Consider the following 12633-nt stretch of genomic DNA (forward strand, 5'->3'; position numbering starts at 1 on the left):
CCTTCTGTTTTGACAAACACATTTACTGTTCCTTCAGGAGGAGCTTCCAGAGTTCGATTTTCCACCTGTGAGTATAAAAAGATTTATTTTTGTTTGCAAATAAAATAAGTGCATGCTTCACTTTGAGCATATTTCTTCAAAGAATCTCTTTTGGCTGTGAAGTAAACTGTTTTGACAGTCGCATCTTGTATGAATACCTCATTTTGTCAGCAGGATCAAAGCATACCTCATGTTTTCTTCCTCCTGCTGTTAAAGCTTAGAATTTGAGCTCCTGACCAAGGCAGTTTGTGATTTCCAGAATATGTGGATCAGCTCACACTGTGATCATGCCTATGGCTGTGCATATCCACAGACTATTTCTAGGGTGGCTTAAAAACAATTTTTTTTTGTGATTGCAAAGGAGAAGAAATGCATAACGTCTGTTTTCGTAAGCTCCTGACTAGAGTAATAGACTGCTGGGCTTTGTCAAAGGCCACATCAAGCATCTTCACAGACACACACACACGCTCACTTCTCTGAGCTGTGTTACTACCAGGTGTGTGCAAATGGCACCATGCCAGACATCAAGAGATAAATGTACCTGAGTGAATCTATCCCTAAAGTATAATCACAAAAGCTGAAATTTCATCAATATAATGGTAATGAATGTACATGAGAAGAACAAAAAGTGAATTATTTGAAGAGAAGGATTCAAACATAATCCTTTACTGCACAGGGGCCAGAAAGATTTTAATAGCAAAATAAGAAAAATAACTAAGAGAGCAGAGGAAGATGAAATGGGAAAGAAACTAGAAAGGGGTTTAGGGTATTTTACCATCATTTAATAATTGGCTTAAATTTGTTAATGAATCACCATGAGCTCATAAGCATCCCTCATGAACATCTGGCCTTTTCAGACATATTGAATATGTTGATACTTTTGACCTTATTCTTAAAATACAGGCTCATGCCTCACAAGAAGGTGATCAAACATGAAATCCTTAGGCAGGCAAATATTCTCAATTATGTAGCCTTCATTTGTTAGGGTGAATACACTTTCCCAATTATGAAAATAAATGTGGAAAAGACAGAGTGTTAATTTTTAATAAGTATGAGGTCATGACATGTTTTATTTTCATCTGAGAAAGGCTATGGCGTTCTTTAGATCTATAACTCCTACTCATTTTTTTAGTCTAATAGCTATGTATGAACAATGATAAAGAAACTTGACTGGAAAAATATCAACTCATCACTTTAATATTTCATAACAAAGCAATTGGTTTCATAATGTCTATGTATATAGTTCAAATTATTGCATAGAAAGTGATTTTAAAGTGTTCCAGATATAAACTAAAACTCAAACAGTTGAAGAATTAAGTACAAATCCAGATAATTATGTTATTATTCTCAAATAGCTAGTTAATTCAAAATAAAAATATAGTTTTAAAATCTCCTTATGTATATGGATAAATACTTCAGTACTTCCCTCTATATTAAATTTGGCAGTTGGACTCTCCTGCTCTGACTTTTTTTTTTAATTTACACTTTGTTTATTAACCTTGCCTTAAAAAATGTTAAGAAAGGGCATTCTGAAGCTTAAGTTGGTTTTCACCTGAAAACTTCCCCTGACACAGAAAAAAAAACAAAAGTTGAGACCTGTGCAAGGAAAACAAACATTGTAACAAAAATTTTATCCTTAATAAAACTCTTACAATGTATCAGAAATCTGTATATGTATCACATGTGTGTTGGGTGTGTTTATCTGTGTAATGTGCCATCACCAAGAAACTAAGGCAGCTTTATAACCATATTACACAGCTGTGACCTATAGTTTCACACTTCATCCTTAAGAAGGTCCTTGGAGAACTGAATCCAATGAGTGTTCCAAGGCAAATACAGCCATGAAATTCCCCGTCTTAGACTCTACCAGTGTTACCCAACAGTGGACAAGAGAGAAAAAAACAGCAAAGTGATCTTCCTATGGATAAATTCATTGTATTTTATTGTAGAAACACAAAATGTTCTGAGTTTCTTTCTAATTGCAATTCAGTGATATAACTGAAAAAAAGAAACGCATTTAAAAAGTTCTTCCCTGTTGTATTTTCTGTTAATTTTTTGTTATTTTACATATTTATGAAACCTCAGTTACTGGATTTAATTTGACAGTGCATATTAGCATCTTAAAATTTTAATCAAAGGCATTGTAAATTGCTTTTTACACTGGAATTTCTTTAAAAGCCAAGTACATTGTATAAATGAACAAGAACTGAACAAACTACACAGAAATATTTTTTTTTCCCCAGATGGTACAGAATAATTTCTTCTAAATAACAAATAGCAGGGAATAAACTTGTTTAGGCACAAAATATATAGAGCTGGCTCAGTGGTAAAGAATCCACCTGCAACGCAGAAGACACAGAAGACATGGGTTCCATCACTGCCTTGGGAAGATCACCATGTATATTTTCATGGCAACCCACTCCAGGATTCCTGCCTGGGAAATCCCATGGATGGAGGAGCCTGGTAGGCTAAAGGGTCACAAAGAGTTGAACATGGCTGAAGTGACTGAGCATGTAATACTACATTAAGATGGTAATGATATGTAATTTATGAATTTTATTTTTAACATATTCTATTTTATCAAATTCATCATATTTTTAAACTGTATTTTGTTTATTACATGAGCAACCTTGAAAATTTTGAGGGTGAACCAGACTACATTTAACACTATTAAGCATATTTGTCATAGGAAACACTGAATGGTATCTCCCTATGTGCATGAAAAACAATGATATTAAATATGTAAAAGATGTAAAACAGTCCTCTGTTTCTAAAAACCAAGAGTTATTACTAAGAAACGTTGTTAGGTGAACAAACGTTTGACTCTTCAGAAAACTTAATGTTTGATTTCTGCCAATAAAATATTTAAAAATAAAAATCATAACTTTTTTGTTTCAATGAAACATTTGTTACAACATTGGCCTTTAGATAAAGAATACCTTTATGTGATAAGTATACAATATGTATATATGATAACATATGTATATATGTATAATTAATGATTATAGGAATTTGCAAACCCCCTCCAGTACACTTACCTGGAAAACTCTATGGACAGAGAAACCCAGCGGGCTACAGTCCATGGGCTTGCAAAGAGTTGGACATAATTGAGCACAAACATGATATATATGATATTCAACAAAATTTAGCCATATTATTTGTGTATATGTATCTATATATATATGTGTGTGTGCATATAAAGACTTGGCTACCTGATGCGAAGAACTGATTCACTGGAAAAGACCCTGATGCTGCATAAGATTGAAGGCAGGAGGAGAAGGGGATGACAGAGGATGAGATGGTTGGATGGCATCACTGACTCGATGGACATGAGTTTGAGCAAGCTCCGGGAGTTGGTGATGGACAGAGAAGCCTGGTGTGCTACAGTCCACGGGGCCACAAAGAGTTGGACACAACTGAGCAACTGACCTGAACGGAATATGTGTGTGTGTGTATATATATATATATAATTTAATGATAGGAAAGTCTGGCTTTTACGATTGATTCCTAGATTTCTTAAATCATAACACATTGAAAAAAACCATTGACAAGAATTGACTCAGTAATATCTTTTATGATTGTGATAGATATCCAGGGCTATCTAAAGTACTCAAATATGGGATCTCTTATGGGTATAATATATATTATAATTGGTAAAAAAAAAAAATTAGAAATCAATTGAACATCATGGGTTTTAACTTCTTGGCAGCACCAAGTTGACTTGTTCTAAATAAAGACATTGCTATTCCATCTCAGTGACTAGAGATGGATCATTGACTTGGGAAAAGTGTTTGCATACTGAGCACAGGATAAAGAAGAGGACCAAGGGGAGAAAATAACTCTGTGCTTTAAGCTAAGACTGAGTCTACAATGCGTGAGGCTTCGGAGAGCAGGGTTTTACAATCCAATTCCGTTTCCCCCTTTCTATCGGGGTTTTATGCCTTTGATTCCTTCAGGTCAACATCACCTACTATCTGCACAAGACAGACTGATAACCGTGTCCCCCTTGTTTACAGTGACCAGAACACCAAGAGACAGACTGGGACCCAATTTACTAGCTGGGACCGCAACTTGTAGTTTATTTTTTTGAAAAAGCCTCACTTTTAAGCTCATGGGAAATGTTCTTTTGTTTCTTTTTCTTTTTTTGAATGGAGAAGAAAGGCTGGCCTATTGCCATTCCTGCTTTTAGGAGTAAGTAACCATCAGAAGGGTCTAGGCTATGAAATACTTAATGGCAATAAAGACTACAGCTCAGCTCCACTGATAGATGATGTTAGCAGCTTGGAAAGCCACCAATCTCTGAAGCAAAATGGGAGGTGTGCTCAAAACTAAGGAAGCAAAAATTTAAATGGTAGAGCTGTTTTTCAAGGGTAATATTTATACAATACACTCTTCAGTGGAGACAGAGTATATTAAAATGATAGGCCATTAGCAAATATAGCCAAAAAATATCAAAAATGAATATTTCCCTTAAAAGAAGCTAAGTCTAATTGATCAAGAAATATGCACAAGAGTAAAATGTGATGTTTTGAGACTGAAGAATGTCAAGCTGGTCTATGAGAATTACATACAATTAATTGGGTTTTGGAAATTATACCAATAATAAGAAGCACAATTTTATCAATATTTTAACTACTATTGAAATATAGATAGATAAAGATTTCTGAAATGTGGATATCAAAAGCAGATATTAATGACATTTTAAATACTGTTCTTATGAATATATCACACTAATGAAATTAAAATGTATTATTCTAATAGATGAGGCAAACTCAATCTTTTAATTGATTAACATACTTGTTGGGGAGCAGTGTTGCCATACTGTGACAGTTAGGGCCTTTCAATTATTTTCACTTTTTAATCAGACACTTACTTATTACTAGGAAGAAAAGCATCCTCTTTAAATATGTCACTATATTAGGCAAGCCTGCCTGGTCAACCTACCTTTTGAAATTTCAATAAAATGTAGATTTTGTCCTTCACTAGACCTATGTGCAATCTTAAAATTTATGTTGAATATAAAGTCCTACTAACTCTTAAATGAAATTTTATAAAAAGCACATCTGCCCTCCTACTTGAAAGGCTAGCTGTGGAGAGTCGCCTATTCATTGTCATCTGACATTTAGTGCATACCTGGGATGTAAATTGCCACACTCACCAGTGGGCCCAGAGCGCAACCTCTGGCCGTGCAGGCTTGGACCCTGAAGGAATGCAAGCTCCAAGGAGCGAATCCAGAAGCATGACAACTGAGTTCTGAGGAGTTGTGAATTAATATACCATCGAGATACAGCCCATAACTTGTGATAACACCTGGGAAGGCAATAATAATTGTCTTTTAGTATGATAGACAACAGCAAAGAAGGTCTTAAAAGAAGCATGCACTTCTTGATGCAATTTCTAATTGCATGGAATCACAGTCTCTCCCTTAGTCTAAACTCTATCTACTTCCAAAGGATAAAACAGGCTTTAAATTCTTGAATCTCAAATTGTTAAGCTAATTAGTATAGAGGTACAAATAAAAACTGAGTCCCAGTATAGGAAGCTTCCTATTGTATCATGTTAACTGCTGTCATTGGGTTCCATATCAGAAATGAATAAAGTAAGTACATTTACAATTTGCATTGTTTTCTAAAATGATACCCTGATAGATGTGCTTTAAAAGTCCAGTGACCCTGTTTGGTAAAACATTATGTGTGACTCAGGATGTACCAGGCACTGTTCCAAGTGCATCCTCTTTTTTAATTCTCTCTTCACAGTACTACTATAATAAGTGCAGTATTATCCTCACTATTTCATAGATGAGCCAAGTCAGGTACAGATAACTTAGGTAACTTGCTCAAGGTCACAGAGCTGGCAAATATGAGAATCAGGATTTGAATCTGGCTCCAGAGCCCATGCTCTCAGTTACAACACTGAATCACCTAAATGTAAAGCCCATGCAACTTTCACAGATCCATTCATGAGACACTCACGTACAGGGTAGAGAAGCTATGACTTGGGAGATTTAATGATCAACTCAAATTTGTTTTAGAAGTTACGTGTACTTTCATGAAATCAACTAACAGAGATTTGAGAGACTGTAGGGCTAATGAATATAATCATTTGATTTCTTCCATTCCAATGTGCATCGGGTGGGATGGTGCACCTTCTTTAAAAGGAGGTTAGGGATCTCTGCTCACTGGAAATATCCCCACTCATTAAACATCATATGTTAAGAAACTGAACTTTGCTTACATGCTAAATTAGAATGTCTTTCAAAGGTAAATTAATTTCACAGTGGCCTCCTGACTGTGCCCTTGAAGAATTATCTTAACCGTTCCTCTATCAGTCTTCCTTGAAGACAGATGTTAGGTTCTTCTCCACTAGCAGACAGCACATCTCCATCGTAGCGCTTAGCCATTTCTCACATTATTAGTATTATTATTCCTTATGTAATTGCCTGACATCTCCAATGGGCCATAGGCTCCCCACGGTAATCTTGACTTCCTCACCTGTATATTTTTAGAGCTTAGCACTGTGCCTAAACCATGGTTTATGCTAAGCTGCTTCAGTCGTGTCTGACTCTTTGCAACTCCATGGACTGTAGCCCTCCAGGCTCCTCTGTCCATGGGATTTCCTGGGCAAAAATACTGGGGTGGGTTCCTGTGCCCTGCTCCAGGAGATCTTCCCTACCCAGGGATCAAATCTGTGTCTCCAGCATCTCCTGCATTGCAAGGCAGGTTCCTTACCACTAGCACCATCTGGGAAGTAGGCACTTAAAAAATATTGAGTAAATGAATAAATTAACTTATATGCAGCATAGCAATAATACCAGCATCCAAACAGAATGAAAATTTAACACTATAGGGAGAAAAGGATACCTAGATACCTGAAATAAAAAAAAAAAAAAAAAACCTCGCTAGAAGGTTGATATTATAGGACAGCTCAAAACAGCATTTTGAGAAGGAATGAGTTTTGCAATAGAAGACTAGCAAAATCAAATGTCATCAAGAGAGTCCTTGAGAGCTGTCTTCCTGGAGAACTGACTCTCAGTCTTATGAACAACAGATCTGGTCTGGTCTTCTGAATGTCTTAAAAGTAGATCAAGCCCTCATTCATCATTGTATCAGGGACAGCGTCACTCAGGCAATCATAACACCAGAAAACATCATAAGCGTCCACCTCTCCTGGGTGGGAGTTGCTCATTTCTAGAAACTTCACAGTGTCTGGTAGCACCATCATCTGCGAACTTATGAAATTCTGTGCCTGTTGTCACAATATCCCTTACAATGTTGCTTTTGATTAAGAAATCAGTTTATAACAAAAGAGAGGGGAAGTGAATTAATACTATGGAAGTGACCCCTCTTATAACTCATTAACCCATAACCTGGGAAATTGCAGAAATGGCCTTTGGAAATGCACATTACAGCCCAAGCTGAAGTCACCCTGTGGATCCGGAATCCCTGTAGGATGCTGTAACTGCTTTGAACTAGGGACTAGTATTTGATGCTGGTTTTTCTATAGTGAGAAAATGTGAGAATCTTTCTTAAGATCATTTCTTAAATCATTTTTTTAAATGCCATGTAAGTATTTTTCAACTTATAAAACACTTTTTTATTTAAAATGTACTGAACACTTACGTTGAGTCAGACAAAAGGTTGTACGCTTTACTGAATTATTTCTGTTAACTTTTTAGTCAGCATGTTTCCTTCCAATATTATAGTCAATATGCTCTTCAAACTATTTGTGCTTTCTCTACTCACAAAAAGGAATGCTTATATCATGGGGCACCAAGGTACCAGTAAATTAGAAACAAGAATATTATCTGGCAACTTGGGATCTTTGTGCAACCGTAACAACATGCAAAGAAAAAGTTACTATGAGGGAGGAGGAATTAGCTTCCTTCCACATGCTGACATCCTGGACTTTCTCAAGGGCGCCCCTTTGTCTGACAGATCTGATCATGTGACTATTGGAAGTCTAAAGCAATTTAAGCCACAACCACTAAGGACATAGAGCTTTTAATAATAAACATTGGGTTGCCTCTCTGAGTCAAAAATCCCAAGCAGATAGGCTAGGGGCTGACAGCAAATGGAAGAAATTGTAAATATCAACCATGGCCTTAACTAGTTATAGAAACAAGCATTGAAGAGGTTATTTTTTATTTCTTGCTTATTATATAGAGATTTATATATAATAACTAATTTTCCCTCCTCCTCTTCTCTGTTGATTTATATAAAGAAAGTTGGTTTACAGTTTAGGTTTTAAGTATCTAGAATATCCAGGTGGGATGTATCTAAACTGAAAGGGGAGTTAATACTACCCAGACCTGACTATAGGGACAGAGGGTAAGAGCATATTCATTTGTTCAACACTTAGTAGCACCATTTGGGGTCGAAGCATGCAATGATTATCATCAGTAGTGGAAGGTAGAAGAGTAGGCATGGAGACTGGACAGCTTAGCTGGTAATTCACCTAAATCATCTGATGACACCTGACATGTCCACACTTCTAGCGCCTGGTCTGCACACTGAGCCCAAGAGCCAACACACTCCATTTTTAGCTCTCTTGCTGGTTGACTTTCTAGAAAGTTTCACCAAGAGGAGGCACTGCTAGGAGGGTAGAAGCAGGAAGAAAGAAAACATCCAGCTTGTTTTTGAGAAAATTTCATGTACCACTCTGGCTCCACAAAATAGTGCGCCCACCAGCATCTGTTCCCCTTATTCGAACATGACATCTAATGTCATTTAATACTTGACACACGAAAGAACAAGTGAATTAAAAGTAAGACATGAGAGAGACATAGTGAAAACCCAACTAGCACATGGAAAATTTAAAAGAAGGAAGAGATAAAAATCACGCTAATAATAATGTCTCTGGGTATGCTAAGTTGCTTCAGGCATGTCTGACTCTGTGCGACCCTATAGACTGCAGCCTACCAGGCTCCTCTGTCCGTGGATTTTCCAGGCAGGAATACTGCAATGGGTTGCCATGCCCTCCTCCAGGCAATCTTCCTGACCCAGGGAGTGAACCTGTGTCTCTTATGTTTCCTGCATTGATAGATGGGTTCTTTACTACTAGCACCACTTGGGAAGCCCAATAATAAAAAAGACAAGAAATTATTATGCGCTGGGCACTCTGATATGCAATCATTCTATGCAATGGGCACCCAGTGCACAAATCACTTATGCTATTGCACTTATGTGCAAATCACATGTTGCAGAAGCTCTTGAAGAAATTTTAAGACCCCTGGAATGCTATCTACTTGATCTGCTTTGCAACACTGAAATAGAAAGTACCCAAATCAATATTTCCCTTTTCTTACATAATTGGGGAACAGAGAATTTCTTTTCTGCCGGGATTATGTGCATAATATCTCATTTGTCTGACATATTGGGAAATGAGATATTTTATAGGAGTTAATTTTCATTATAACTAAATCTCATCCATGAAGTGCAAACTTTAAAATCTTAACCATTTTTGAAGGAATTCTTTCCAGCAAGCACTATACACTTTCCTGTCTTTTCACAGAGGCAATAATGAATATAAGAGAATCATTTTGTGAGGATTCAAACTGTGCATTATGGATATCAGAGACTATATTCCCTAATTCAGTGATACCCTCCAGGACTGAGTAGGTGGAGGACACTTGGCCAGCTTTTCCTGTTAACATCACTTACTGGCTACATTTCATTCACGCCTGTGTCTCCATTTTGAGTTCTCCATTCTCCCTCAGTGACGGCCTCTCAAATGTAACTTCTTTGTTTTGTCTACCTGACTCTAGCAAGTCAACTGCTAGCAAGATCTGCTCAGAAACTAGATAACCATGACATTTGGAACTATGGGTAAAGAAATAATAGACAGTCACCGAGACAAGGGTTCAGAGTCAGATGAGCACAATGCAAATGAGCTGAGAATGAAATTAAGTGAGATTTGTGACAGTTAACTGCTCACATTTTTACTATCCTGTATGCACCTGACTTTCAGGATAAATTAGACTGAAGTCCAGACTCAATGGACGTGAGCTCTCTCTTTCTCTTTCTCTCCCTCTCTCTCTCTCTCTCTCTCACACACACACACACACAATTTCCCAGCATTCTATAGGTAACCTATATTAGGCAGTATTTGTAGAAAAGACAAAAAGATCAATTATAAAAACATTGTACACTGAAAACAATGCAGTCTGCCTTTTAAATCATTTTGGATGTTCTCCTTCATCCACCACACCAACTCCATCCTCAGTCCTGGAGATCTTACATTCCAAATTCATCCTTTCCCATCTCCATATCCATGGCTATCTAGTCCACTCTGCCACCATCTCATAATAGAATAGTGTGTGTGTGTATGTGAAGTCACGTCAGTCGTGTCCAACTCTCTGTGACCCCATGTACTATATCCATAGGCTCCTCTGTCCATGTTTGATTCTCTGGGCAAGAATACTGGAGTGGGTTGCCATTTCCCACTCCAGGGGATCGTCTCAACCCAGGGATGGAACCCATGTCTCTTACGTCTCCTGTTTTGATGCATTATTCATGCTTCCACAGAATTCATTCTTCATAACACAGAAGGGCAGTTTGCAAAACACACATCTGATCATACCACATGCAGTCAGTGATCAAGCAGGCCTTTGCTGAGTACTAACTAGCAAGATGAGTTCCTGTCCCAGGAAGTTGGGATCAACATGTTGTGAGGACAAAACAGTGGTGCTGACTTCTCTGGGTTTTCTGCCTTTTGGTCTAGGTCTTACCAGTTACCATCAGATCTCAAGGCAGGACCAAAGTGGGATACTATCGTGTTTTAGAGCTGGAATTCAGATATGTCCCCCATCAAAAGAGCCTAAAACAAGATATTTCGTCTGTTTCTGAGACCATTTATTATGAAATATTGAGTTAAGGACACAAAGTTAAATTTCTTGGTAAATTTGTAGATGATAAGAAATATCATTTGAAAAAAATCCCATTTCTTATCAAAATAGGCAAGCAGATTTCATAACTTGTTTTTATTAGCAAATGTTTTGATGCAAATAGAATTAGGTATGATATGAAACATTGTAAAATTCAGTTACCAAAATATACACTAATAAGCAATAAGTCTAAAATATCTCTTAACACAACAATTTTTATTGACCTCAGATTCCCAATGTGAGTTACAAAAATGAGTGAATATAATCTATTGGACTTTTAAAATGAAGTCTAAGAAGACACTTTCCTTCTTTGACTACAGCACAAGACACATATGAATAACTAAATGGTTTAAAACTCAACATTCAGAAAACTAAGATCATGGCATCTGGTTCCCTCACTTCACGGCAAATAGATGGGAAAGAGTGGAACAGTAAGAGGCTTTATTTTGGGGGGTTCCAAAGTCACTGCAGATGGTGACTGCAGCCATGAAATTAAAAGACGCTTACTCTTTGGAAGAAAAGCTATGACCAACCTAGACAGCATATTAAAAAGCAGAGACATTACTTTGCCAATAAATGTTCATCTAGTCAAAGCTTTGGTTTTTTCCAGTAGTCATGTATGGATGTGAGAGTTGAACTATAAAGAAAGCTGAGTGCCAAAGAATTGATGCTTTTGAACTGTGGTGTTGAGAAGATTTCTGAGAGTCCCTTATACAGCAAGGAGATTCAACCAGTCTATCCTAAAGGAAATCAGTCCTGAATATTCATTGGTAGGACTGATGCTAAAGCTGAAACTCCAATACTTTGGCCACCTGATGCAAAGAACTGACTCATCTGAAAATACCCTGATGCTGGGAAAGATTGAAGGTGGGAGGAGAAGGAGACGACAGAGGATGAGATGGTTGGACAGCATCACCAACTCAATGGACATGAGTTTGAGTGAGCTCCGGGAGTTGGTGATAGACAGGGAAGCCTGGTGTGCTGCAGTCTATGGGGTCACAAAGAGTGGACATGACTGAGCAACTGAACTGAACTGAGTATTTTTGAAATTATAAAACACTTTATTATTTTAAAGAATGTACTGAACACTTACTTTGAGTCAGACAGTAGGCTGTATGGTTTATTTGAGTTATTTCTGTTAAAACCGACAACACCAAGGAATTAGAACAATTTAGAACATAGTAGTTTCCTTGTTATGAAGATGACAGAATACAGTCTTAGAGGAACTAAGCTATTTCCCAAAGTCATACAAGGAGAAATTAATGGGTAGAACCTGGCAATCTCATCACACCACTGCACTACTCTTGTTATCCATTTCCAGCCTAATTTTCTCTTCTAAAATATGTGGGAAATCCACTCAAATTAAGAACTGATGAACACACTCTAGCCCTAAAAGCAATTAGGTTGAGCTTAATAAAAAATTACCATATGTTTATTGAAAGTCAGTTACCTGAAAGGTACTTTTCTTGGTACTTTGAGAGACAGAAAGAAATAGTATCTACCTTTATGGAAGTAAGACAAGGGTTAAAAACACAGGTCTAACTAAATAACAATCTAAGAGATGAGTAATAAGTGCCACAAAACCTTTACACCCAACAAAGGGTATAACCAGTTAAGTACAGATGCTTCTAGCAGGGAACAATCACCCTGGCTAAAGTGAGTCCTAAAAGCTTTTCAGAGCAGTCAAGTCTTCCATGCAAGGAAGCTGTGTC

General features: G+C 37.2%; 1 protein-coding gene across 1 annotated transcript in view; it reads right to left on the reverse strand.

The window, feature by feature from the left end:
- USH2A (usherin) overlaps positions 1–12633 on the reverse strand; it is a 983289-nt gene that overhangs the window by 403977 nt on the left and 566679 nt on the right. Inside the window, exons 37-38 of the mRNA XM_060396021.1 lie at positions 5198–5349; positions 1–65 (exon numbers count right to left, since the gene is read on the reverse strand). The exon at positions 1–65 is cut by the window's left edge and continues 98 nt beyond it. Coding sequence (XP_060252004.1) covers positions 1–65; positions 5198–5349 — 217 coding nt within the window. The remainder of the gene's footprint in view (positions 66–5197; positions 5350–12633) is intronic.

Source organism: Ovis aries, chromosome 12 (assembly GCF_016772045.2).
Source record: "Ovis aries strain OAR_USU_Benz2616 breed Rambouillet chromosome 12, ARS-UI_Ramb_v3.0, whole genome shotgun sequence".
Classification (NCBI taxonomy): Eukaryota; Metazoa; Chordata; class Mammalia; order Artiodactyla; family Bovidae; genus Ovis; species Ovis aries.